Source organism: Gambusia affinis, linkage group LG04, assembly GCF_019740435.1.
Source record: "Gambusia affinis linkage group LG04, SWU_Gaff_1.0, whole genome shotgun sequence".
NCBI lineage: Eukaryota > Metazoa > Chordata > Actinopteri > Cyprinodontiformes > Poeciliidae > Gambusia > Gambusia affinis.
The window spans coordinates 24,249,076-24,275,613 of record NC_057871.1 but is presented as its reverse complement, the minus strand read 5'-3'; the positions used below and the strand labels follow the sequence as shown (position 1 = coordinate 24,275,613).

At 38.2% G+C, this 26,538-nt stretch overlaps 1 protein-coding gene and 1 long non-coding RNA gene across 6 annotated transcripts in view; both read left to right on the top strand.

Moving 5' to 3' along the window:
* The window catches only part of LOC122829795 (zeta-sarcoglycan), a 319,206-nt gene extending 315,478 nt beyond the window's left edge, over nucleotides 1-3,728 (top strand). For all 5 annotated transcript variants that reach the window (XM_044114642.1, XM_044114645.1, XM_044114644.1 and 2 more), the window contains one exon: nucleotides 1,029-3,728. In XM_044114642.1, the coding sequence (XP_043970577.1) occupies nucleotides 1,029-1,235 (207 nt within the window). In that variant the 3' untranslated portion in view covers nucleotides 1,236-3,728. The remainder of the gene's footprint in view (nucleotides 1-1,028) is intronic.
* Nucleotides 3,729-7,097: 3,369 nt separating this feature from the next.
* LOC122829794 lies at nucleotides 7,098-23,622 on the top strand. Its single transcript, XR_006370427.1, has 6 exons — nucleotides 7,098-7,157; nucleotides 7,264-7,313; nucleotides 20,538-20,668; nucleotides 22,639-22,707; nucleotides 23,292-23,470; nucleotides 23,547-23,622. It is a non-coding gene; the product is annotated as an uncharacterized LOC122829794 (long non-coding RNA).
* The last annotated feature ends 2,916 nt before the right edge of the window (nucleotides 23,623-26,538 follow it).

The following is a 26,538-nucleotide window of genomic DNA, read 5'->3' as shown; positions in this document are numbered from 1 at the left end:
GTTTAGGAAAACACTAGACTTTCATGATTTAACGCTAAAGCATTACCTTCCACTACAGCATAATATGCTAATTGAAAGTCAAGCCAGACCGTTCAATTCTGCTGCATTAGCATGGCCACTGTGAGCAGCTGAAATTGTTCCATCTATTCTAACCTGAAATAAAATTTATGAAACTATTATCAAATTGAGCAGAAATCACCCAGTTATAGCAATGCTAAAATCTCGTGCTAAGCTATGCAAACGCTCCATCTCCACCAACGAAGATCAACTGATCCATAAAAAGAACTGTCGAACTGACGGCAGCATAACCCAGTGATTAATTCTGCAAGTAACCACTTAACCATGTGGCGTCACTCAGATAGTCTCAGATGGTCAGTTGATTCTTAAAATAGCAAAAGACATAATAAATAAATAAAAACACATTGAAGTCCTGTTCTCGCACATTAGACAAACTGATTTTAAGTCAAAAGGGACGTTCATACTTTAAAAATGTAACATACCTGAAGGTTCCACTGAATGTGCTTCATTTCTTCAGGATTAATCTGGTATAACTCACATTTTCCTATACAACAACATTCATAGCCTGAAACCAAATAATTTTACTGTCTCTAATTTCTTTGTACATCCTCCTGTCTCTCTTTGCCCACACACTTCTTTATATTATTCCACATCTAACTTTCCCTTCGCCTATGTTACTTACTTTTCCTTCCCCCATAAAAAGAAAAATATTCCTAAATAAACATTTCCTCCCGGCCTCCATGGAGGTTTTATGACAATCTAACTCAGTGAGAGTATAGTCACTGCCTACAGCAACATTCTTCCTCTGCTGCACCAAGAACAATGTTTGTTTGTTTTTTCTTCTCTGCTGTTTGTTTGCATGTTATTTCAGGAACACAGAACAGTCCATGTGAGCTCAACCCCCCTGCAGACCTTAAATCAGCATCGATATGTATACGTACATGTCTTTGTTCGTATTGAATGGTTGTTGACTGAAAATATTCTGTGTCATCTCTTTTGTGTTTCAACAGATCTTTCTAGATGCCAACACAATCAAGCTGGGCAACATCCCTCTCGGCAGTGCCGTAGACCCACTGGAAGGGGCCCCTCCAGGCACCACTTACACCAAACAGACTGTGTACGAGCTCTGTGCCTGCGCTAATGGCAAGCTCTACCTGTCCCCAGCTGAGGAGGGATCCACCTGCCAAACCACTAGTAACTTTTGTCTCTGGAGTTGAAAATTAGAGGCTCGTAAAGAGACAGGACATATGGACTAGCCAACAAACCGCAGGACGAAGGAATGTGTGTGTTTGGATCGAAGCCATCGACAGCTAAGGGTCGGAATCAACGACGCATGGCTGTAGGGTGGCGCATGTTCGGCAATCGAGTGACACGGATTTGCAAATGGTAGGGAGGTGACGGTTGCTAAGGGACCGGATCAACAAGAACTGTGGGGCTCGGTATCAAGGAACGGCCCGCTAAAGGACTGAATCAACATGGAAAAGAGCCTGTGTGAGGCCAGTGCCAGCGGCACACAAATCAAATTAATAAGGATTGGTCTGTGGCCAATGCGAGTAACAAGGATGAATGACTTGGCAAGACACAGAAGATGGTTTTTATACTAAGACCACTCATGGACATAAATGGGCAGTCTAAGGCTTGGGCCTTTGTTGGCCGTCTCTTCCTTTTGCATTTTGCAGCCTGGAGAGACCTTACAAGTCCTGAGGATTATTCATGGGATTTGCATTGTTTGTTCACTGTTTGACCAAACTGTCAAGGAGAAGAAAAAAAAAGAAAAAAAACAAGCTTTTGTTTTGTTTTGGTTTTTTTGTTGTTGTTTTTTTGTTGGTTAAAAGGAAATAATTGTAAACTGAAAATACCACCCGGGGGAGGTGGACATGTGCTCCTGGTTAACATATCAGTTGGCTACAGTGACAGACGTGAGTGAACACGTTGGCTCAGCCCAGTGGGTAGCTAATAAAATTTAATCAGACAATGAGTTTTGTCTTGTGGGAAGCTAACGGCTGCCCAATGGACCAATCTATACCAGAAAGGCCTTCCCCCAATGCCCGTCCCTTTTAGTCTTTCAACCCAACCTTGTTACGTGAACCTTTTGCATCAGTGTACAAATGATAGTAACAATGTTCTCCAACCCCACTTTCCCTACTGGATAACCAATGCAAATAATTGCGCTTTAACCCTTGCATTCACCAAAATTTTTTCTCATGGATTTTCAACTCTTTAATGTCTTTTATCTCCTTTTGTTGTTGTTTTTTCTCCCCCCTGAATCATGTCTTTTGCTGGTTAACCTCTTGACATCCCTTGTGAACTTATGTTCTCACCCATCTATCAATACATCTCCTCAGCTTTTTTCTCTGTCCACCTTGGTTTCTATTTGTCCAACAGCGCTTGACTGCTAAAAAAGGCAGATAGTGAAAAATGAGGGGGGAAGCGGTAACAAAGGTAATCTCTTTACAAGGAAATCAGTTGTACTATAAATCCTTGACCTCAAAGTTTTGGATCTTTTCCTCTTCTCCCTCTCTTTTTTTTTCCAGCATATTTTAAACCCAAAAACGTCATCTTTTGGGTACATGAAACATTTAATTAACTGAAAAAGATAGAGAAATGTGAATCTTAAGTTAAATTGAAGTTCTTATGGGTGCTACAGGGGAAAAAAAGACAAGTTTTTGTAATTCCAGTAAGAGATGTCAGTGGCAGATGACGTTTAGTCGAGTTAATAAGAATTAAATATTTTCATCATATTTTAGAAACCTTTTGCTGCTATACTTCTTTTCAAACACTCATTGTTCAGTGAGCTCAGTTTTATGATCTTGCCTTCGTCTGCAGAGTATCTGCTTTCCATCTCGTCCATCAGTAAGGACTCCTCTTGTCTTTTTATCACATCTTTTACTTGTCAATCATTCAATGACATATCTTCATATTGTTTTCTCCATCCTATTTCCTATTACATGCCCATTCATTACGCTTTTTTTTTTTTGACATTGCTCGCTTTGATGCCAGGAAATCTGACCCCTATTTTTGAACCCGTTTTAAAAACTGCGGCCGTATCACCGGAGAGGTTGGGAAGCTGAAACACATTTTCTTCAACACTGAATGATTTCCAGCTGACTAATCTTTCACCCATCATCAGTTCAAAATGATAATAAGCATTCACGTGCGGTAGAAACCTAAGGACAATAACTGTGGATGGAGTTTGGTTGTGTCGGTGCGTGTGTGTGTGTGTGTGTGCGTGTGTGTGTGTTGACTCAACTGGAACAAGGCCCTGAGGCATTCTTTCTTTTTCCTTTCTTTTAACAAAGTTATACACTGGTGCCTTTGCTACTGTTGGTAAAAGCACATCACAGTCGGAGGATTCACACTACCCTCAGCGGACCATCCGTGTCTCTGAACTATTATCAATCTGCCTACCTATCTATTTAATTTTCTGACTTTTTTCCTTCCCTTTTATCCTCATTTTGTAGAACTCTCAGTATATCCACCAGACAAAAAAAAAGAAAGAAAAAGAAGAGAAAAACAATTCAATAATAGTTTAAAGTTTGGATTTTAATTTCCTGATGTGTTCCCTTTTGGTTTATTCTTGATAGTAAAAAAGCACAACTTATGCCATGTATATAACAATACCAATAATACAAAATAAAATATTGTTTTTAAAGAGAATTCCTGGAAGGGGTGTTGTCATTAAATCTTTTTATACGTTATTCTACATGTAATGTATCTCCACTGCTCCTAACTCTGCTCACACCAGAACTTTGTCTAGTGTTTCATTAAAAGGACTTTAAACTGTGATGCCTTTCACCGTCCTGATCCTCGTCTGAAATCTTTTTTTTCCTTTTAGTACACTTCGTAAACTTCAGTTCCTGTCTTTAGGCTCTGTATTGTAGGTCAGTGGTCCCCAAACCTTTTAGTACAGCGGACCGGTCAACCCTTCATAATTGAGATGCTGTTGTTTCTTACTCATTCTGCTGCATGTTGGTGTGCAAGACGTAACCGACAGCATCCAGTTTAAGATTTTCAAAATAAAAGCTCCTCCAGACTCAATACATAGAACGGACATATTTAATTATTTAACCGGTACCGGTCCGCGGCCCGGTAGTTGGGGACCGCTGTTGTAGAGGAAACAATATTCACATGAAGGTTACTTGTCATCAAAACTAATGTGGTTGCAGTTCTGTACACCGTTTATAAAAAGCAGTTCTACACTTTGGAAATCAACGTTTGGATGGAAAACCTTAAACCTGGACCCTAGGACTTTCCGAAAACATTTTCTATGTATGTCGTAAGGAAGTTGTGTTTACAGTGAAATAGAGCAACATCAAAACACAGTTAAAGCACACAAATTGGTTAATTTGAAAACTGCAGCAATGTAACAGCAGTGTTTCTAAATTGTAAAAGTATAGAAGAATATAAGCTAGAGAGCCACATTAATGCACTCCCTGTTGTTACAATATGTTGCTGACACGTCTACCTTGATATTTTTGGTCTTTTTGACTTGTTCTTATCACGTTTCCACCCACCTTGGAAGTGGAAATGCCCCCCAGTAGCTGTTCTTGTTGGGCTCTGAGAGCGAGAGCAGCTTGATGTTGTTATTGTTGTTAGTGTTGTGTTGTACAGCAGCCACTGGAGGGAACGTGAACTGTCCAGGGGTGTCCGATCTCTTTTCAATGAATGCCAATGACACTGAGGGCATCTAGGGAAAAAAAAGCACCAGCAAGATTTATTTCTCTCGTTCCTCTTTATAAAATAAACTCACTCATTCATCCATAAATTAATTCTCAGAACGGAGAGTTATTACTCAGATGATGAGATTCGTTGAGCTGATTTGCACTTTTTAAAGTTCCTGGTAAACTACGCATAAAATTGTTGTGAGATGTTAAGATCCTCTGACGCATTTGACATTTACTTTATGCTGCGCTAAACACAAGTATCCACAAATCAACCTTTGAACGTACTATTTGTTGGGGACAGACAGAACATACATGCACATGAAACATGGAACCATGAAAAGTAACAGGACAGCAAAATATTGAGAGACTAATTATAAAACTGTACCAAAAATAAAATTGTTTGCTTGACCTACTTTGAGGGTTCAGTAGTATAGCGTATGAACTTCTTGGAAACAAACCACAGTCAAGCAAACAAACTAGAACTCTCACTAAGATGGATTTGAAAAAGTGAATAATATTTGGGACAATATGTTCCTGAATGAAGACTTTAAATGGTTGTATGGACTGATTAGTTTAGCTAATCTGGAGAAGTGTTCCTTCTCCAGATGAGGGATTGCAGCAAAGTCAATGAGTCGGCACAATTGTGTGAGCTTCCTTTGATGAATAATCTAATTGTATTTATAAAGTTTTTGTCAAGACCCATTTGGAACGTATGTTGCAATTCAAAACTGTCTGATTGCATTTTAATTGACTTAATCACATATTTTTGAATATGGACACATGAATCTGTTCGTCATGTACAGTTGTTGTGATTTGGCATAATATAATTTCAAATGGATCTTATTGAGTTGACTTAAATTGAACTGCATTGAACGGAAGGCGTATTGCCAGACCAGTCGGTGTTTGTGTGTTCAAAGATTTTTATGGTTAAAATGCAGCAGGGGAGAACATTAGACATCCACATATTTGTGAATTTAAACAGCCAATACTAAACTGGCAGGTAAATGGAAATATTTAGCGTTTCTCTGAAATTTCTACACAATTTTGTTTTGCAGCCTCCAAACGTCTTAAAACATATTTTACGTAAAGTATTTGAAATATTATCATTCAACACTATTCCCCAGCTGGTGGCAGGACAAATACACTAGTAGCAAGACAAACCCCTGGGATGTTTTATTTTTCGTCTAACTTGATTTTTGTCACATTACTTCAATTTAGCTGGTTCAAACTATGGACCCCTGTGGTAAAAATGCCACAGAGGCACGGGGGCAAACTAAGTTACCCATCCGCCGTGTTGCTGAATCCGCACTTTTATCTTTAAAAATGCAGAGACCCGGTGCTCGGCTTGCCCTATGACTCACCGCAGAGGTTGCAGGGTAAATTGTAATGCCAACCTTCACATCCACCGCATTAATCATTTGTCTCTCCGGGAGGTGACACAGAAGACAGCAGAGGGACAAAATATGGGATTTGTTGTGAGACGAAACTCTCTGGGTGCCCGCTGCCTTCTCAGGAGTTTGTTTCTTTCACCAGGGAGTAAATGGCGCAGAGTATTATTAAACAGCTTCTTCTCTATTCAGATCCCCACTTTGCATGGGGTTTGCTTGGTGCTCTGTTTATGGTTTTTAATGAAGTAATAATTGGCTTTGTGGCACTAGTAACTCAGTTGCTACCAATTACCACTGAATCCCAATCATCTGTGTTTGTGTATGGATTAGTGATGAGTTCAAGGTGTATCCCAAGGTGTTTGAATCAATTTTCCTAGCTATGTAAAAGTGATTGAGATTCACTGCAGGCTACAGTAAGTGCTTCCTTGTGTCACTCAGCAGTGATTTGTGTTTTCATCTTTCGTTTATTACCAGCCAACGGTCTTTTGGTCAACGCCATTAACCCACTCCGCAACAACAGAATCCTCTTCTATGGAGATTAAAATGTTTGCATTTATTTGTGTGTAATGTACAAAAAACTCAACTTGGTGACCAAGGCGCTTTTTTTTTTTTTTCAGGCAAAAGTTGAGTTTATTTAGTTTCTTTGACTCAATACAGCTAAGCTTCCAGCTAATTGTCTTACGAATTTTTAGCAAACTTTAGAAATGTTGCAAAAAAATTTTTTATCATCCATCTTTCTGTCTACTGGTTTGAGGCCTTTCTGGATTGGGTTCCCATGTCCTCCCTGTCCATGTGTGGGTTCACGTTGGGTTACTTCCTCCCACAGTCCAAAACCATGACCAGTATGTTACTGGGCCTGTTTGCATGTGTGCGTGTGTTTTCAAAATACAAGATCCCCGATCTTAATTAAAAGAAATGTGAAACTGTGGAAAACTGTGAAAGGTCTGACAGATCAGCGGGTGCAGAACCAAAACAGACAAACTTCGGTTAGAGAGTTGTGCTTCAGGGCAGCTCGTCTCCTTGGCAACCGGGGTCTTGGAGAAGTTGGGCATTTCTGTCAGTCGAGGCTATGGATGCGAGGCATGTGGTATGATTAAATCCTTTTCTTACAATACATAATCAGTATGTTTGGCTCTTTTCAGGGGTAGGCAGTCATTTTTAACTCTTGTTTTCTTTTTCTTTCTCTTATTTAGTGTGAGTACAGAGACAAGAGGGGCTGTAAACCTCTGGTGCAGCATGAGAGGTAAGAGACAACATTAAGATGCAGCTACTCAGACTGAAGAGAACTATAAGGAATGAGACAACGATTCTATTACAAGCCTTGTGTTATATGGTTAATTTCTCTATGAAACAAAAATGTATCATCCCATCTATCCCATGCTAAAAGCTTAAGCTTAAGAGTTAGAGTGAAGTTTAAATTAGGGCCTATATATTGTTAGTTATTCAAATTAGTCAGAGCAGTTATGAGATATAAAACTGTGTTGCACCTGAAAGAAACAGTTATCCTTGCTACAGGCTTTTAAAGTAATGAATGAATGAATTTATTTCGAATCACACACATGAACAAGGAATGCAAGTAGTGGATACTTTCAAAATCAGTCATTGTTGAGTGTTTAGATGTGACACAACAAATTAATAAACAAACAGATATCTAACACCAGCAGTAGAAAGAGGTCAAGCTCTGTGAATCATCCTCGTGTCCATGTTCAAGAATGCCAGATGCTGCAGCTGCAAATGGTGGAGAAACAACTTACTATCCACGGCCATCGGTGGTCTTGCCAATTAGTTTGCGTGTTCACGGCAGGCTCTGCTGTCAGTTTTAGTGTAGGAGAAAGCAAGGAGGATGTGAGCTGCTCATACATTAGCATGATTGACAGCGCTAAGACCCTCCTCTTGGCTCTGTTTAGTTGTTTCTAACTGGGTGCAGCTGACAGGAAGAGCTTGATTCTTATTTATATTGTCACAGATTACCTGGCTGATATTGGACATCAGAACAATTTTAACAAATATGTAAAAAAAAAAATATATATACATATTTTTAAATAAAAGTTACATACTGTAGCTTTAAGGAAGACATAAAACAAGGAGAGTGTTATTGATATAATGACTGAAATTTTCTTTCTCCTGCTTGCAAGCAGAAGAAATTGTACATTTTTTGAGAAATTTGTTTTCATCGTATGCCACTTTAACACATAGATCTGTTTTTTCCTTTAATATCCAAATATATTATTATTATAAGGTAAAAGTAATTTTTTGTGCTTTTTATCAGATGTTTTAAAAGCAGAAACGCAGCATGACAATGTCACAACTCTCAAAACAAGTCCAAATAATCATCTGTTCGCCCCTCATTACTGCACCATTAGCTCCAACCTTGCTCTGCCGAGAGAAGTTGTGTTTTCAAATCAAATTTCAAAAAGCAGGTTGAAAAAAAATGTGAAATGGCATGCTAAACATTTCCAATCAATTCCCTTGATGTGGTCAGGACCTATTCAAGGTGAATGCATTTTTCTCATTTTAGACCAAATTCTGTTGAAAAAGTTGCACAAAAGTTATAGAAATACCCCATCTAGTGGGTCATGGCTGCAAACTATACTACAAAAGCCCATTTGCGATATTATACAAAGTATTTAACTTCAATTCTCCACATGTCATACGTCCTTTGGTGTGGTGAAACTTACTCATCTTTAAGTCTGGAACCAGACATTACACAAGCTTTGCTGCTCTGACGGCAGAATGAGGGGCTGCAGTGTGGGTCGGCCCGCATCGGTGATCTTTTTTCATCGGTCTAAGTGAAATTGGTCAGCTGTGTTTGTCTCTAGGAGGCCCAGTAGAACCAATTCTAATAAATATATAGTCTTTGATGTGTGAAAAAAAAAAATCTGGGTTTTTGACATCTATAAAGTTTGGTGAGTTTTTGCGCACATTCAGGGACCCATAAATGTCCTGCTTTTGGCCGAAACAATGCAATTTCTAATAAATGTGATTTGCTCATAAATATTTACCCCACCATTAGGTAAAGTCCTTCAAAGACAAATAGGCAGTTTTTTTGATACATTAATCTGTTAGTTTATGACTTTGAATTCTGACATTCCAAATTCACTAAAGATCCACAACAGATGAATTTTATATTTTCTTTGAATGTCTGACGTTTCTGTATGGAAAATATGACAAACATTGTTGTTTAAATTTAAATTAAATCACAGCTATTTTGTAGATCTTGAGTTACATAAAGGGCGCGAAGTGAACAATAACAAAAGCCAAAGCTGGAGGGTGAGTGAGGTTTAGGGAGACAAATAAAAGGTGATAACAAAAAGTGATGCTCTACCAAAGAACCCTCATTAGTCACTCCTTTTTTTGTATCCAGCCGTTAGCATTCCGCAATTTACCCCAAAATAAAGCAGCAGACTGAAGAAAAGGAGAAGAAAAGAAAGCAAAGGCTCTTCATCTAGTTTTCCATCCAGACCTCATGAGGAGGATAGATTGGAAACAGAGACATGTCTCTGGAGACCTGGAGGAAATTAAATACTGAATTCAATGGGCAGACAGACTCAATCACACCACACTTTTGTAAAATTACTTGGCAATTGAATCCCTCGCCGCTTAACTGGGGATGTTATCGCTCTTGTAGCTATTTCTGTTTAACTAAGCCTGGGCAGAGGCTGGGTCACACAGTGTACATCCAACACATCAGGCATCCGCTGAGTTCCTCACAAACAAATGATCTCAGACGGATTCATTTTATTACTACAAGGACTTGTCGAATACTCTCGTGTCATAAACATTCAAATCTGAATGTAAGCAGTTGTGCGCTGAAATACAGACTCTCAGGATTACTGCATACACACACGGTCCCCACAAGGAGCAGTGGGTCCCCAACATAGTATGTGTCAGGAGAATGGTCCCCACAAAGTATTACAAACAAGCACACGCCCACACACACACACACACACACACACACACACACACACACACGCGAGCACACGCACAGCATATTACTTTGTTTCACAAAGACACAGAATAAATGAGTTTGAGCCTCTAAACTCATTTTCACTCTTCCTTTTTACAGCATGAATGGATTTATTTTAAACAATTTAGAAGTAGAACACAAATGATTAATCTTTGAGATTGATAAAACTTTAATTTAGAATTATCTTTAAGACGTTTTCTCTTAAAATATATTTTAACTGAATTAAATTAAATCAAGTTTAGCTTCTTTTGCCTCAGAAAGCATAAAAGTTGTGATCCTGATATTCGCTTTCCTTTCTTTTCCTTTTTTTTAAAGCAGTCTTTTTATTAACTATTCGCTCAGGTCAAGCTAATTACTTGAACTGAAGGCTTCTAAACTTCTTTTAAGTGAACATTTCATTTAAAAGCTGCAGCTGTTCGGTGTTTTTGCTTCCTGAAGTTAACACTATGCTTTACAAAATGACAAACTGCAGTTTAAATCTCAGATGGATTTTTTTAATTTTTTATTGAGGATTATGTTTGACTTTTCTAATTCCAAAATCTTTTTCTAAATTCATCTTAGAATAGGTTTTTATCTCACACATAACACTTCAGTCAAGCATATGAACTGAGTACAACTGCAGCTGACAATTTTATTAGTAATCCATTATTATGTGAATTATTCTGCTAATTGATTAATCCAATACAAAATAATTGGCACCATTTTTTTTCATTATTAGAAATACATTAAAAGATGCAAATGAATAAATATTTCCATTTCTTCTTTAATTAAGACAATAAACTATTTCTTGCCTAAAATGCAATAACATAGTATTTCTATAGAGCACTGTAAAAAAAAATCATCTTCAATTTATGGTAAAATATGGTAAAATCCATAGTTTACTGCCGTTATTTCACAGTAAATTAGTGACTTTTTAAATTATTTTTTTATAGAGTGTAACTGAACTGGGTGAAACTACAACTATAACACTTTACGAGTTTTGGGGAAAACATATTTCCAGACAGAAATGCAAAATGTATTTCTATTTTGTACAGTTTTGGCTGAATTTCTTTTTCCAGCAAGTGGGCTTTTATTTTTTTTTACTCTGTATCGTCCAGTTAATGATTAATCAATTTCTAAATCAGTTGACGATTATTCCAACAGTCTATGCTGATGATAAACTTGTTTGATTGTGGATAGTGACACTAATGTTCTTCCAACTTCTGCTTTAAAATAAGCGTCGGCTCTCGGTGGCTCTTAGGTTGTTGCTGAACACAAACCAATTCCTTTTCTCCTGTAGGGAACCGTTTTAGTTAGATGACTGGAATTTGGATGCAATTCAATGTTCCGGCAGGATACGGACCAGAGACTTAACGTTCAGCAAAACATTCTCTTCGGCTTTGTGTACGACACGCACGTGGAAAACCTTTGCATTTTATTGCTGCGAATTTTCCCTTAATATTTCTTGATCTGAAAAAGACAGAATGACAAAACATTTTAATGAAGAAAGAAAAACATAAATCCTTTATTTTTTTTGTCTTCTTTATTTGGCTGCAAGCCGCTGTGCGCGAGGGGAGAGTATCTGCAGAAAAACCCAAACCGAAGGAGGCAGCGAGGGGGAAGCTGTGTTACAGATTGAGTTTGTTGTTGGGCTTTACAATTCTGTGGGTTCACCTTTCTCTCTTGGTGTGTGTGGGTGTGTGTGTGTGGGTGTGTGTGTGCTACTTCCCCCCACATGGACACATGTATCCTCTTCCTGGAATTTGCTGCCCCACCTGTCTGGGGAATTTGATCAATGTGGACACCATATGGCCAGGCTAATGATTAATGTTTACCCAGGCCGGAGCACACCTACACGGCTTTCCAGACACACGGGTAGATGTAATCTGAGCAGATACCGAAGCACTTGCCCTGGGACAGAGACACGGCTCCTGGGAGCAGATACATAAGATTCTCCAACACCCGCAGAACGGTGTAAACAACAAACACATCTGAAATTTGATTTTCTTTTGTCTGCGCTGGCCGCTGAAACTCAAACCAAACAGCGCCGTCCTTTGTCAATACGTCTGGTGAGAAGAGAACTGCAGACGTAAAATAATTTGGAGATTTCATTACATGTTAGAATGTGTTTGATTATATCAGTAGACGCTCTCGGAGTTTGTTTATTTGGCTTGTTCTGTTTTGCTCTGTACAGCTAGTGAACTCGGCTTTATTCAAGTCCAAATATCTGTCTTTCTCTTTCTCTGAGTGTGTGTGTGTGTGTGTGTCTCAAATGGAAGGAATTGTAAAGAGAACAAGACTAATTAGGCCTCTCTGAATTCTTCTGCATTAGTGGAGTGTGATGACATCCAGGGCGCGCTGCTCCATAATGAGCTTTTTTCTGAGAACCTTCAGATTTCTTGCCAAACAGGAGCACATGAGTTCCCAAGTACCCCGGCTTCAGCTGTGATTCTGGCATCACGTTTTTCACACTTCATTTTTCTGCATCATAATCCTTGTCGGGTTGAATTATAGATGACCTTATTAAGCAAACAACAGAGTAGACTACTTCAATTTTTAAAAAGCCAAATGTTTTTAAAAGTGATCAAGGCTGACCTTAGCTGCTTTAATATCTGTGTCTTTGAGGGTTTGAGGCATTTTAGATTGAAACAATTTTCATTGTTGTGGGTCATTTATATTGATGATAATCTACATTTTAACGTCGGAAGAATAAAGCGATTAAAAAAAGGAAGTGAAGACATCATAAGAAGAGAATCTCCATGGTAACCTATCCAAGTAGTAGGAGGGAGAAAAGTTAAAAGCATTCTGTGTCAAGTTCAGTTTACTCGTGCTGAATAATATCTGAGAATATATTCAGTGTTCAGCTGTGTGGTCATTATACATTATATCAGCAAAACACGGCAGTAGTGAAAGGAAGCAGCTGAAAGTCCCTACTTTCCAGACTTAGTTTGTGTTTTACTCATAAGGATTTTTTGTTATTATTATTATTATTATTATTATTATTATTATTATTATTATTATTACTAAATCCAGGACAGAATTTGGACAAACCTCATAGATGTCTATAAAATAACTTTAGAACAAGACAACAGAAAAACAAAACCAATTTGTGTGCAATTCTGTTTTCCTAAATAAACTGCAAAAAAATCTCACATTGAGAACAAATCAAAACACATCTGTTGAGCTGGAGTGGAGAAATTGAAATTGTAAAAATAATAAACGTTTCAAGAAGGAATCTAAAACTAAAGTGTTGATCTTGACGGCCACCGCTAACAATCAGAGAGAAACTAGAGCTGCATCATTAGTGTTTCGATTCATGGAAACATTTCTCAGAGGACAACGTCACTTGTTTTAAATGTGGATAAAAATTCAGATAAAAAGAGCAACCAGTTAAATATATATATAATAGCGTGACCTCATTAAATTCACTCATAGTCTGTCTTTGTCACACATGTCACTGTGTTGTATTGTTCATATAAGAACTCATATATTTGCATTCTTGTAGTCTTCAGTAAACCTGAAAGGCTCCTTTGAACATGAACCTCCTGCTGTAGACTCCAGGGGGCGCAGCAGCCATGATGTTCATAATTTTATGGAATTTCTATTTTTTTATTTCTTTTTTTTTTTTTTTTTTTTTTTTACCTTTGTCCATATTGAATGAGTTTGAGCAGAGGGAAGCCAAAAGAATTATATCTCACTCATAGCAGTTTTTTTTATTTTTTTGTTTTGCTGAGCCCACGCAGAGTTATCCACAACAGTTTCGGTAGTGTGTGTGTGTGTGTGCGTGTGTGTGTGTTTTTGTTTTTTTTGCTTATGCACTGATGCCTGGGGATGCAAGCTTGGCTGTTTAAATATTGGTTTACAGCCTCATCCTTTGTCTGCTGAGAAATCTCCACCTTCCCAGATTGTTTTAATAATTTTTTTCATGAGGTTTTCCTGCAACTTTACTGGAGGAAATATTGCTCGGATTTCAGAGCAATATTTATTTATTTAATTTTATTTTTGTAAGTTTTACGACTTCTTCTCTAATGGCCTTCTTTAAATGTTTTATTTTTTCTCTCCGCTACCCCTCTGCACATGTCGTCCATATTTAAAAATATCTACTCGAGCTCATCTTTCAATTAAATCAACAGTTTAACACATCTGCATATCAATTCTGGCAGAGCCACTCAAAATGTACGTTCTTCCTAAACTTCTGCGGAGAAGACGGTACTCTCGCGGCATTGTAAAGCACATTTCCATACGCTCACACAGAGTCGCATTGAGGGCACAGAGAGGTTGGCTTCCATTTGCATGTGTCTTCTGCTAAGCTGAAAATTGCATTTGTTGATGTTCCTGGATTAGCTTATTTAGGATTTACTGGAAAGCGGTGGGTTGTCTAAACAAGCCAGAGAGGATTTGGCTGTGAAGCGACTGTGTGTGCGTGTGTGTGTGTGTGTGTAGGGGTGTGTGTGTTTTTGCATTCGTGTGTGTGCTCCATGTAAGTGTGTGGGAGTTTTTTTTTTTGGTTTTTTTTCTGAATGCATGTGCATTGATGTGCCTGTGTTAACTTTTCAAAGCTCGCTCTCTTTATGCGCTGGATTATCCTATGCAAAGTTTGCCGTTGTGTAACAACGTTGTGCCAAAGTCAGGAGTGATTTTGTGCGCGTATCGATACACGGTGCGAGAATGTAGATAAATGTTGGATGTAAATGGATCTCTCTGTAGCACTTTATCATCTTGACTCACACGTTCAGCTGGAGCATTGATCATGTCACAGATCGTTTTCAATGCTCTTATTCTTAAACAAACTCCCGTGAGCCTCTGCTAACATCATCAGGAAGGATTTGTAGAGGCATTGTTTAAATCCATCAGACTATCATATCACTTATATTATTACAGCACTTTGCTAGATGACAAATGGTTTTACATTTTTAGACTAACATGCGAGAAGTGTGGCGTCCATTTCTAGTCAGCCTCTCTGAGTTAATGCAGTACCTTCCAGAGCCACCTTTCACCGCAATCGCATCTTCTCATCTTGTTGAAAATCTCTCTTTAAGCCGATACATTTACAGCAGTCTGCCCTGCGACAGACTGGCCACCAGTCCAGGGTGACCTCGCTTCTCGTCTCGCTGGAGATAGTCAACCAGCACCCCTGCCAACCCCACAACGGAAAAGGGTATTAAGAAAATGGATGGATGGATGGATGGATGGATGGATGGATGGATGGATGGATGGATGGATGGATGGATGGATGGATGGATGGATGGATGGATGGATGGATGGATGGATGGATGGATGGATGGATGGATGGATGGATGGATGGATGGATGGATGGATGGATGGATGGATTTGCAGCAGATGCTCAAGGCTCACCGTAAAACTGCATCTCGTCTGTGAGATAATTTAATGTTTTCCTCTGTTTGTCTGTCATTATTGGGCCCCCAGTTGGTTTTAAAGTCCTCATGCAAATCACTGTCCCATAATGCACTGCAAGAAGAATCTTTGCTGCTGAAGACGGAGGTGCAGGTGAAGGAGTCGGTATCAACAGAGAAACCTGTGGTGTATTCACCGTTTCTAATAAAAAAACAATTTGCTTTTGTGCAAATTTAGCAGATTTCTCTGGAAGACCCACGTTTTTCCTCCTTTCCACCCTCAGATGGTGGACTGATGTCGGTTTTCCCATCTGAATTGTTTTGGTATTAAATCCCTTTGTGAACATCTGTTCTCAGTGATGGAGGTTCTTAGTTTCTACAGATCAGAAATCCACACCAATATGCTTAACATGTCATGAAGAACATGAATAATTAAATATGTGCTTGTTGATGTTGCTTTTGCAGGTTTTGGGTTCCTCTCTGATTGACTTTAGCGCCTGTTATCCAACTTAATTTTGTCTGTTTTTATTTGCAAGATCTGTTAACATCATTCAGATGTAAAAAAAAAAAAACAAAAAAAAAAACAACTTTGCCTTTTCACAGCAGTCTTTGAGTCTTACCACAATTTCTCCTCTACTATGAAATCTGGACTTTGAAACATAAATAAATAATTGTAGCTGTGTTTGTATGTTTAGGGTTGCTGTAATTTGGAGATTTTCTTTTTGTGTGGATTTCTTCCCATCTGTTCTGACAAGCTTCCCTGTTCCTGCTACTTACCATTTTTCTACGTAGCCCAGAAAGTTGAATTTTTGGTCTGATTTTGGTTCTTTCTTCCTTATATTTGCTGAATTGTGGCAAACAGGACATCTCATGACATTTTTTTTAACAAGGATTCTCTTCTTGACACTTTGGCACCACCATAATCTCCAGATTTGTTTAGTTTACAACAACTGGGTGACATAATCTGAGTGGTGAATCTACAGCCACTAAAGCTTTATGATAAGCTCTTTGCCAAGAATCACAATTCAGCTGAACCGTATCAAGGCTGCCACACACTTTAAAGTTTCGTTTGTTTTTTCTTCCACTTTACAACATATGCGGCTTTTTGGCGGTCTACCATATAAAAGCCCAATAACGTGCACAGAAGTTTGGGTATGAATGCTTTTACAAGACACAGTGCAATTTGATGCGTTATGGATGAAGGATAAATTTGATTAGTGTTTCATTCGGGTGAAATTCTTTAAATTGCAATAAATAAAACTGAATTTCTGTGACTGGAAGGTTTGTGTTTGATGCAGGTTGTGATGTTTTATTTATTCTGAAGTTTCTCTTGGAAATTTTTAGCATCTCGAGAGTCCAAAGTGTTACCTTAGAAAACACATCCAGCAAATATTGATCTTTCGAACTGTGGGCACACAAAGCGCAACTTGTTTCAAGCAATATCCTAGTCGACCATTTTTCTGAAACCCATCCGTCACATTGAGAGAGAGTCAGCAAGCGTTAAATAATGCAAGCCTGTGATCAGATCCATGCTTGTGGATTCTCATGTATGCATGTTTTATTTACACGCTTCTCTCCGTATCCCTGTTGGAGGAGTTATCTGAGGTGAAAACCCGACTCTGGCTTTTCAGCCGAAGAGAAATTTGTTGTTTACGGTGCTCTTTTGATTTATCCTCCAGCTGTATGTGCATGCATGAGCCCAATGTTTTTGCTTTAAATGCATCTAAACGTTTCCTTGCTTAAAAAACTGCCATGAGGTCGCCGGTGTCCCCACTGACCTGCATGTGACAGTATTTGGGGTGACAGTTAAAGGGTTAATTATTAGCTTATAAAAACATTGCACCAGAAGTAGCACAACAATAAAGGCGCTGAAAAAACAAAGGCGCAGATTCATTAAGAGGAAAATTATGATTCTGATCATTCAAGTCGATGAAATAAACCGTGCTTTAACATTGTTATTTTTTCCTTCTCCATTGGTAAATTAATAACAGAAGAAACACTTAACAGCAACTGGAAAGTGTAGTAAAATCAGGGGTTTTGTGATGTTGGGCGAGGTAACATTAGAGGCTGAGTGGGTCCCAGTTATTCATGAGTATCCATCCACTCATGGTTATGATAAAGTGACATGTTGGAGTTACAGTTTACAAAAAATGGGACTACTTGAGCAAGAAGTACATGTTAAATGCAAAGCCATAATTGCACAGTTTTAGTCTGTTAGCCTTCTTTGAGTCATAATTTTGGAGAATGCTTTTTATTTTTAATTTGTTATTTATTTTTTTCCCCCACCAGGGGGTCCTTTTTGTGGGCTCTAGTGTCCCTTATACCACAGTAGGCTGACAGGAAAGGGGGAAGGAGAGGGAGGAAGACATGCGGCAAATGTCGTCGGGTCCGGGAATCGAACCCGCGACGGCCGCGTCGAGGACTGAAGGCCTCCAAACGTGGGGCGCGCTAACCTCTACACCACCGGAGCACACCCCGAATGCTTTTTATTTTTGTTGGGGGGCTTTGTTCAGCGGTATAAATGCATATAAAAATGAAAAACTGGTAAATTAGACAATAATTATGTACACATAGAACGAGAAGATCAAAACATCATCCACACTACACAGTAAGTGTTTTGTTGTTGTTAGTCTTCCTTGAAAGACATTCTTAAAGATTACTCTCGTTTTTAGTAGGCTGACCGCTAATGGAAACTGTATTTTGTCAGAAGCTTTAAAAACCTGTGACTGTTATCTGCATCTGCAAGTTTATTCACAGTTTTGTTTGTGAAAAAGTGCCATTTATTTGTACCCAAGTTCAATATCTCTACTTTTATAAGTGTGGTTCAGAGAAGCCACATTGGTGAAAAGGAGTGGAGCATAAAAAGCACAGCAGTTGGCGTGGCGGCTGATGGCTGCTTAAAGTTCGTCGAGATGGGAATTATTGACCAAGATGTTTTTTAACTTGAGTCTTTAGTGCTGCTATTTCTTGTTTTCTTTGGAAATATGACCCGTTTAGAAGGAAATGTTTAGTGAAAATTACAACGCTAATCGCTAATATTGTTAGCAACTTACAAGCTAGCTTTTCAGTTTTTAACAACGTTCCGTTTTGACCTTCTTTTTGTCCACAAGAGCATAACCCATTCCTTCTAGTAGACTAATGCTTTTTTGGCATGCTAAAAGACTAGACCATTAGCTGAATTATATTCACACTTTTAAAAGTTTGCGTTTGATGCACACAAGCCGAGCAAGTGGAGCGGCCATGGGCTTCGCAATACTTATGTGTGAAGGGGACGTGTCACCGTCACATTTGAAAAATTACTTCCCTCAGCACTGTTTTTTTTTTTTAAAAGAAAGAATCCATTCCACTTGATTTACATACTGATACCGCTAAAACTCTTGCATGCTCCAAGCATAAACCACACAGTGGCTCGCTAGTACAGGCTGGTGAAAGCTGGAGAAGGCCATGTCACAATGTCTAGATGGATAGAATACCAACTAATAATATATGACTTGTTCTCTAAAATAAAAATAAAAAAAACAAAGATTCTGGGTCTTTGACCTTCCTGTAAAAAAATAATTTGTGTGTATTTTCCTCCTTTTCTAACCCAACCTGTCTTTCACTTTTCAGAATTAGACTTTAAGGCAGAATTTTGGCAGATATTTTCTGCTTTGTGTGTGTTTCCTATTTACCCCAGTCTGCATTGTGTATGTTTGGGTGCATTCACCAGAGGCATATGTAATCTCTGTAAAAAAATAAATAAATAAAAATAAAAAGATTGACAGTCAGTTTCAGAGGACAGCCGATAAGTCCTGCCTCTCGATCATCACCATCTTTCTTTCTCTGTCTTCTTGTCCAACATTAAAGTTTTCTCCCTCTTCCATCCATTTCTTCCATGCAATACCTCACATCTGAAGATAATGTTGAAGGGCTTTCATGACCTGATAAATGTGTGCACTGTTCAATCAGTGCGGGCAGCTGCTGTTTGTCGCGGAATAAAAAACAAATGTATGTGGAGGTTTATCGGTAGATATGGGGATTAGGAGGTGAGTAATGTAACAAAGCTCCTCAGCTGGAGAATGGTTATTGCAAATTTTCTGCACATGTCGTTGAACGTTGGTTCATTTATCCCCACACTCATTTGTTCTGTGGTCCGAGTGTCTTTGGACCAAGAAAGCCCAAAGCACATAGCTGCAGTTATTACAGCTGATTGAGAAAAATTGATGTCAGTTTTGGATTCAGCCGTGCAAAATAGTCCTAATTCAGTTGCAAAAACATAGACAGCTTCCAAAAAATATTCTTTGTAACCCAGTGTTATAAACAGTGGGACATAAGGTTGGAAAACATTTATTCAGATAAACCACAAACTGTTGATTTAGAAATGTGACAGAAACAATGGTCTCCTCTCTAGCTCAATAACAGCCCTTAATGGATTCAGTGGCAAGAGGCAAGGCAGTGCATTATTTTGTCGTGAAAGGAAACCAACTTTTCAATTTGCTACGCAAGTACAAGTCGGAAATGTGTTTACATTTCACGTCCTCGAGACAATACTTTGTGGAACCTTGGATTTTTTTCTTTTTCTATAATTACAGCTGAATGTCATCCTAGTTACGTCTCCACCAGCGTTTCACATTTAGAGAATTACATTTCCAAATATTTTCCTTTCATAATATCTCAAAGTGAATTAAATTAGATGAAGCTATTCAATGAAAGTCAGTTTTAAGATCTTGTTCAACTTTCCAACCATTGCATTTTTAGCTTAAGGTAAATGTTTTGTGTCTCCTACTGGTAGGTAAACCTGCATGTCGGCCACTAAGTAAGATTTATTTTCTCATCTGCCTAGAAAATCTTTCCAGTTTTTTGCTTGGTCCACCTACATGGGATGTGGCAAACCTGTTTTGGCTTTCTTTCAACAATAGTTTTACTTACAACTCTGTAAAGTCTGAAATTGTACAGTGTGCTGCTAATAGTTCTTTCCACAGATTCTTGTACCTGAGATGTGGATCTCTGAGTTTCATCTGATCAATGTAGAGGAAGGTTTAATTTTTTTTTTTCACACAGTAATGCTCAAAGCTCAATAGCAGCTTTACGTCAAAGGAAGCACAAAGTAATAATTCAGAAAACAGAAGTGTCACATTCCTGACATTTAAAATCCCAATGTTGTTTCTTCTTGAATATGTCTTTGCAGGTTGAATAAATTGTCTGGTGTTAAGACTGAGTCTGACAAATGTGAGGTGAAGTCTGACTTGAAGAATAAGTCTCATTGGTCGCAATATTACGGACGACTAAGGCTGAACAACAATGTGCGCCGTAGCTCAGGTAAACAAATTACACAAGGAATGCTGTCGTGAATAGTCAAAGCCCAGCACGTCACTTTTAATTACAGTTTTCATTTGTGTGTGAGCCGCGGGTGCATTGTGTTCAATTTATCTCAAAAAATGGATAAACATATCCGTCAAATTAAAAGGGATCAGAGGAGGAAAAAGCTGCACCTTTGTAGAGATGAATCCCCCTGAAAACATCCTTTCTGTAATGTAATGGATTTGGCTTTAATTACAAACTTGTTCTCTCTCCCTCACTCACAGACACACACACACACACACACACCCACACACACAAACGCGTGCATAGGCAAATGAGGTAATAGAACAAACACATCCCCTGTTTGCATGAGCGCAAACAAAAAGGAGAGAGCAAATTTTGCCCCCGTTTGAAATGCAGCAGTGTTGAGGACATGAGGCACAAGCATTCTGGTCCAAAACCACAATTTGACGTGAATATTTAGAATTAAGAGAAATTTCAAACGTCTTTTCCCACACTGACAAGGGATTTGGGGCCACAAAACTTATTAGAAATCTTTTCTCCTTTTTAATTAAGGGGTTGACGAGAAGTTCATCGGCCACACAGACCTCTGCACTGAACCCCATTGAAAGCCTCCTGCTTATTCCACCACATATTGACTTCTGAACTCTTCCCGAGTTAAAATCTTAGTGTTGTTGTTTCTGAATGGATATGAACTTGTTTTCTTTGCATTATTTGAGGTCTGAAAGCACTGCATCTTTGTCGTTATTGTCACCATTTCTTATTATCTGCGAATAAATTCAAAATTTTGCTTGGGATCTCAGAGACACGTTGTCAGTAGCTTGTAGAATAAAAGAACGATGTTCATTTTACTCAAACATAAACCTATCAAGAGTAAAATCAGAGGAACTGATCATTTAAAGTGCTTTTTCCAGAGCTGTATATTCAATTTGGTTAGGAATCGTCTTTTGTTTGCCCGTCTTTTATTTAAAATAAGTTTGGAGGAGTGAATATGTTTTATTGACTATAATGTCATTGGACTAACTTCACAAGAATACATTGCCTTTTATCTAAACTTTTATGAGTGATTTTGTTATCTTTCAAATTCAAAACAAGGTCTGCAAGGTTTTGCTGCCATTCTAGACAAAATAAATGTATAACATATATTAGGAACTTTGTTTTTTTTTCCCCACTCTGCTGCATAATTTGAAATGAGTGATGTGTGATAAAAAGCATCCTACTTACTGACCCTGATCCTCACACTCACTTTGACAGTGAGCGCTCAGTGCTAGTGGAGCAACTCTCTCCTGCAACGTCTCCCCTGTCTGATAATAAACCATGAAACAGACATGATTTAATGTCACCCTAATATAACTCTTTCCTCCCTGTATCTCTCCTGGGAGGCAATTTTGTTGCACGTTTGCAAACTAAGTTGCAGATATTATGTTTGCACGGTTGACTCAAACAAACTCCATCAGGACGACACTTTTAGCTAGAAATGGACGACTCTGGAACCGAGTTCTCAAATATCAAGAAAACCAACAAAATTCAAGCACGAGTGGCTCTCGCGTCTCCCAGATTTAAAACGGCTCCATTTGGGTTTCTGTGGTGCTGAGTAGCGGGCCGACATGTGCAGCTCTACGGAAATGAGCACAAACAAATGATCTGAGTTCATATTAAATATTGTCTCACGTCTGCCACAAGTAAATGTTTCAGATAACAAAAGAGCAAAGTTGCTAACTACAGTGTCACGCAAACTGATCGCTATTGATTTGTTGATCATTCAGGGCTAAAAGACACTTAATTTGGGAAAGGTACACTGTTGGGAGGAATTTTCTTTCTTGATGAATTGTGTTCTCAGAGCTCATTAGGTGGTTGAAAATTTGCTCCATCTTTTTAATTCCAGGGTTTTGTATAAAAAGATAATAATAAAAAAAAGATGCAGTTTTTTTTTCATGTTCTAAACTTCTTTAAATTCTGTTTTCAAGCCAAGAAAACCACCCACTCATTACGTAACGCAACTTGAGACGACTTTGGAAAGGCTGGCTGTGGAAAACGTAAGTCCATCCTTTCTTGTTAATGATGAAACTATGAGATTGAAGTGTCGTAGAATGTGGAAATAATTTAAGTTTCCCTGGCGTTTGGAGATGTAAATGTTTGTATGATTTAAATGAGAAGGGTAAGATCTCGTATACTTACCTGCTCCTTTTCAAACAGATCATGCAAAATTGCATCTCGATTGGGCATGATCATTTGTTTTTTAGTTGAATTTGTTTCTTGTTTTTACTTTTTTTTCTGCTTGAAACAAACAAATAAATAAATAAAATAACATTTATAAAGAAAAGCAGCAGCTTTTGAGCTGAATGCAGCTCAGAAGTGTGTTAAAATGCCATAATGGAAATGAATCAGGCATTAGTTAAAGAAGCATTTGTTAAAGTCATTCAATCTGCGATTGAGTCGATTGCCATTTCCAGTTAATCTGAGCTCATCTTTCTCCACTGTGAGAAACGATGGAAACCACGACTGTCTCCAACAATTCAGACTTATTTTGTCACCACATCGCTTTGGGACGATTCACAGTCATTTAGTCCAAAAGGTTTTATTTCAGCGCTTTCTATTTTTTCATTTTTTGTCCTGCAAGCACAATATTTCACAGCGAGGCTACAAATGTCGGCAGAGGCCCTGAAAGCTACCGCCTAGGAAGGGCGACGACGCAAAGTTTGACAAGATCGATGAAACTCCCTCATGCAAACAAAACATCTGTGATGATCGCCTGAACACTGAAAGACGTTTCCCTTCTGTCCAGCCTCATCAAAGCAGGTCAATGTCAGCTGTGAGCTTTATGTTTCTGTCTTAATGTGGCGTAATGAGGGCTTTTACTAAATTTTCCTTTCAGCGCTCAGCAGCCTAATAGCATCGTGAGAACGCTTAAATCAATACCGGAGACCTTTCTTCTGCTGTACATTAAAGTTTTATGTTTTTCTTAAAACAGTGTTAAATTTTGTTCTTGGCTTCAGTTAAAGTTTAATTACACTTTCTCTACACTTTATTTATTTTACTGTAATAGCACGTCTCTATGCAGCACGGGAGGAATAGATATTACCAGAAAGATTTGGAGTTTACTAGAGTTTAACGTTCTTTCCATTTCAGTGGGATTTCAGTGATTAATGGGAAACATCTGGGTTATTCACATAGGATGTGTTTCTTTGTGTCACAAAGGTGCCAAGGATCCTGTAGGCGAGCACAAAATTAAAGACAATTTGTGCAAAATGAGAGTTCATCTGTTAAATTAACTGAGTTTGAATAAAAACCTTTAGCTCTTATTGTGACAAGTTAATTTTCTAAGAGTGGTTATTAGAGATGCGCTGATATCCAATAATAATACTGACCAATATACTTACCAATATCATAAATGTTATATGTATCTCCCTGCACTTTTGACGCCATGTGAAAGAGAACAGACCACCTGCACTGCTTCTGTTCTCCAGTTAAACATCCCATGATGCACTGCTGCATCACTATCAATTCCACGTGATCAAACAACCTAAAATCAATACTCTGAAATGGCAACAAGATGGAAATAAACCTTTTTTCATATCAAATTTAATACAATATGTTGAAAAATGACCAATATCGGCCGACGCCAACATTGATATCAGTACATTATGCATTTTTTATTAATTATTGGGATTATTATTTATTTCCACATATTTTAGAGTCATTTTTTAGGACATACTGAATATTCAAGAATATTTAATTATTCTTTCTAACCACAGAGAGGGAATACTTTAAGATAAAAAAGTCTTCTTTAAGTAACCAAATATGACCAAAGTGTTTTTGGTTTGGGTGAAAGGTCTGTGTTTTATTTTATTGTTATTATATATCCACCTTAGAAAGTGAACATTAGCAAAAGTGACCAACTCTCCCTTTGAAATGCAGTGTGAAATCAGTCTTAGGAAAATTTATGGTAACAGAAATAATTACGCTACAAAAAAAAAAAAAAAGAAAAAAAAAAGAAAACTCATTAAAAGTTGGAGGGAAAAAAAGGTTAATAAATCCTTAGCAATTTATCTCTGGCTGTTTGAAATTTAAGTCAATAATATAATTAGCAGAACCCTTCTCCTATTAATGACTGCACTACAATAGTGTCACAAGTTACCTCCGTGGAACATAAAGTAATCCTAAAGTGTTTGAGCCGAGCTGAAAGCGAGCTGTGAGCTGCAGAAACAGAGTCAGGGACCTATTTGCATATTTATAGGTTCCCCTAACTGAATTAGGCAGAGGTTTAGAGGAACATCTAAGCCGTTTTAAAGGCATGAAGGGACTGTTTCCATGGCAAAACTTCTAAATATGTAATTTTGATGAAATGAGATGAGTTTATATGGGTTAAATCAACGCCAGGACGGGGACTTTGGGTTTCATCTAATCTTGGATCTCACAGTGTTTCATTTAGCAGCTCTACAGGGAAGCTTGACATTGGCACAGGCATGCATGGTAAAAACCAAGCACATTTTTTCAATAAAACGTCGGAGACGAGGAGCAGCTGCAACAGTCTTTGGAGGTGAACGTTTTGTTAAGAGTAAACATGGAACAGATGGAAAGGAGAAGACAAGCAAAACAGTCGGTGTTTTACTTTATTTGTGATCTTCCTCTGTGTTTGGTAGGTGTATTTACCAGGAGCGTCCAATCCGACTTTTATCCCTAATAGTAACATCTGTCATCCTGTAGCAGGGATTTGCCAACGCTGTAATTTTCGTTAAGTTAAAAATCCGACCCAACTACGTGACTGGAACAGAGCAAAGAAATAACACATAACACCTTGATCACCAATGACATTGGAGACGCTGCAGGCTCTCCTATTTTACTCCAGTGTCAAGTATGTCGTTCCAACCAGAGTTTTTGCAGTTAGCCTCAATGCATTGCTTTAAAAAGCAGCTAGCTCAGTCATGAAAGCTGCTGTAACGTTATGACAACATGTCACCTAAAAATCACCACCCCGGCCTAACAATCTCGAGGATTTGACTGGACCATTTCTATGAGGCAGTGATTGGTAGATTGGTAGTCATGGTCTATCAGAACTGATAGAGCAACAACTCAGACCCTTCAACTTCCTCCCCAACCCAATGCCTCAAAGCCACGATGTAAACTCCTATCCCAAAACAACACACTTTCACATTCGCCTCATACAAACTTTTGCCAACAACAGTTTTACATAAAAATACACAAATAAAATCCAGACCAGGAGAGCACAATGAATGAGCAACTGATTTATTTTTAATCCCTGTTTTAGGCTGTACTAGAAATTTATTCTAGAAGTTTTTGTGCTTCTAAACCAAAATACATAGAAGCATGACTCATAGCATGACGAACTCTGAAAAGTAAATGTTCCCGTTTCATCCCTATGAAATACATTATTTTAAGTTAGAGGGAAAAAAGTCACACTTTGGATATCTCATCCTTATATTTACTGCCTTCTTCTGGAAAAACAATATCATCCATAGTACTAAATTAACGTAACGGTGCCCCTTGAATGTCAGGATTTGTAGAGATCACTGAGCAACAACAGAATACACAAAGTGCAACAATTTAGAGTAACTGATTTTCAATTTTAGCCCACTGATGAAGTTTTTGGGAAAAAAAAAAAAAGAAAGAAAACCAAAAATCTCTACTTATCCTGTAAAAGAGACACTAAATAAAATTCATGATAAAGTATACTTCGGCATTTTAAAATCCGACTGCGTGTGATTCATCATCTCTAAAACACTGCGGCTGCCCTTGAGGTTGTTCCCCGACGCAAATGAAAAGGGTAAATCAAGCATATCACCAACAGAGTTACCTTTTTAAAAGAAAAGAAAAATAAATAAAAATTGGGTTCTGTTTTTTGTAAT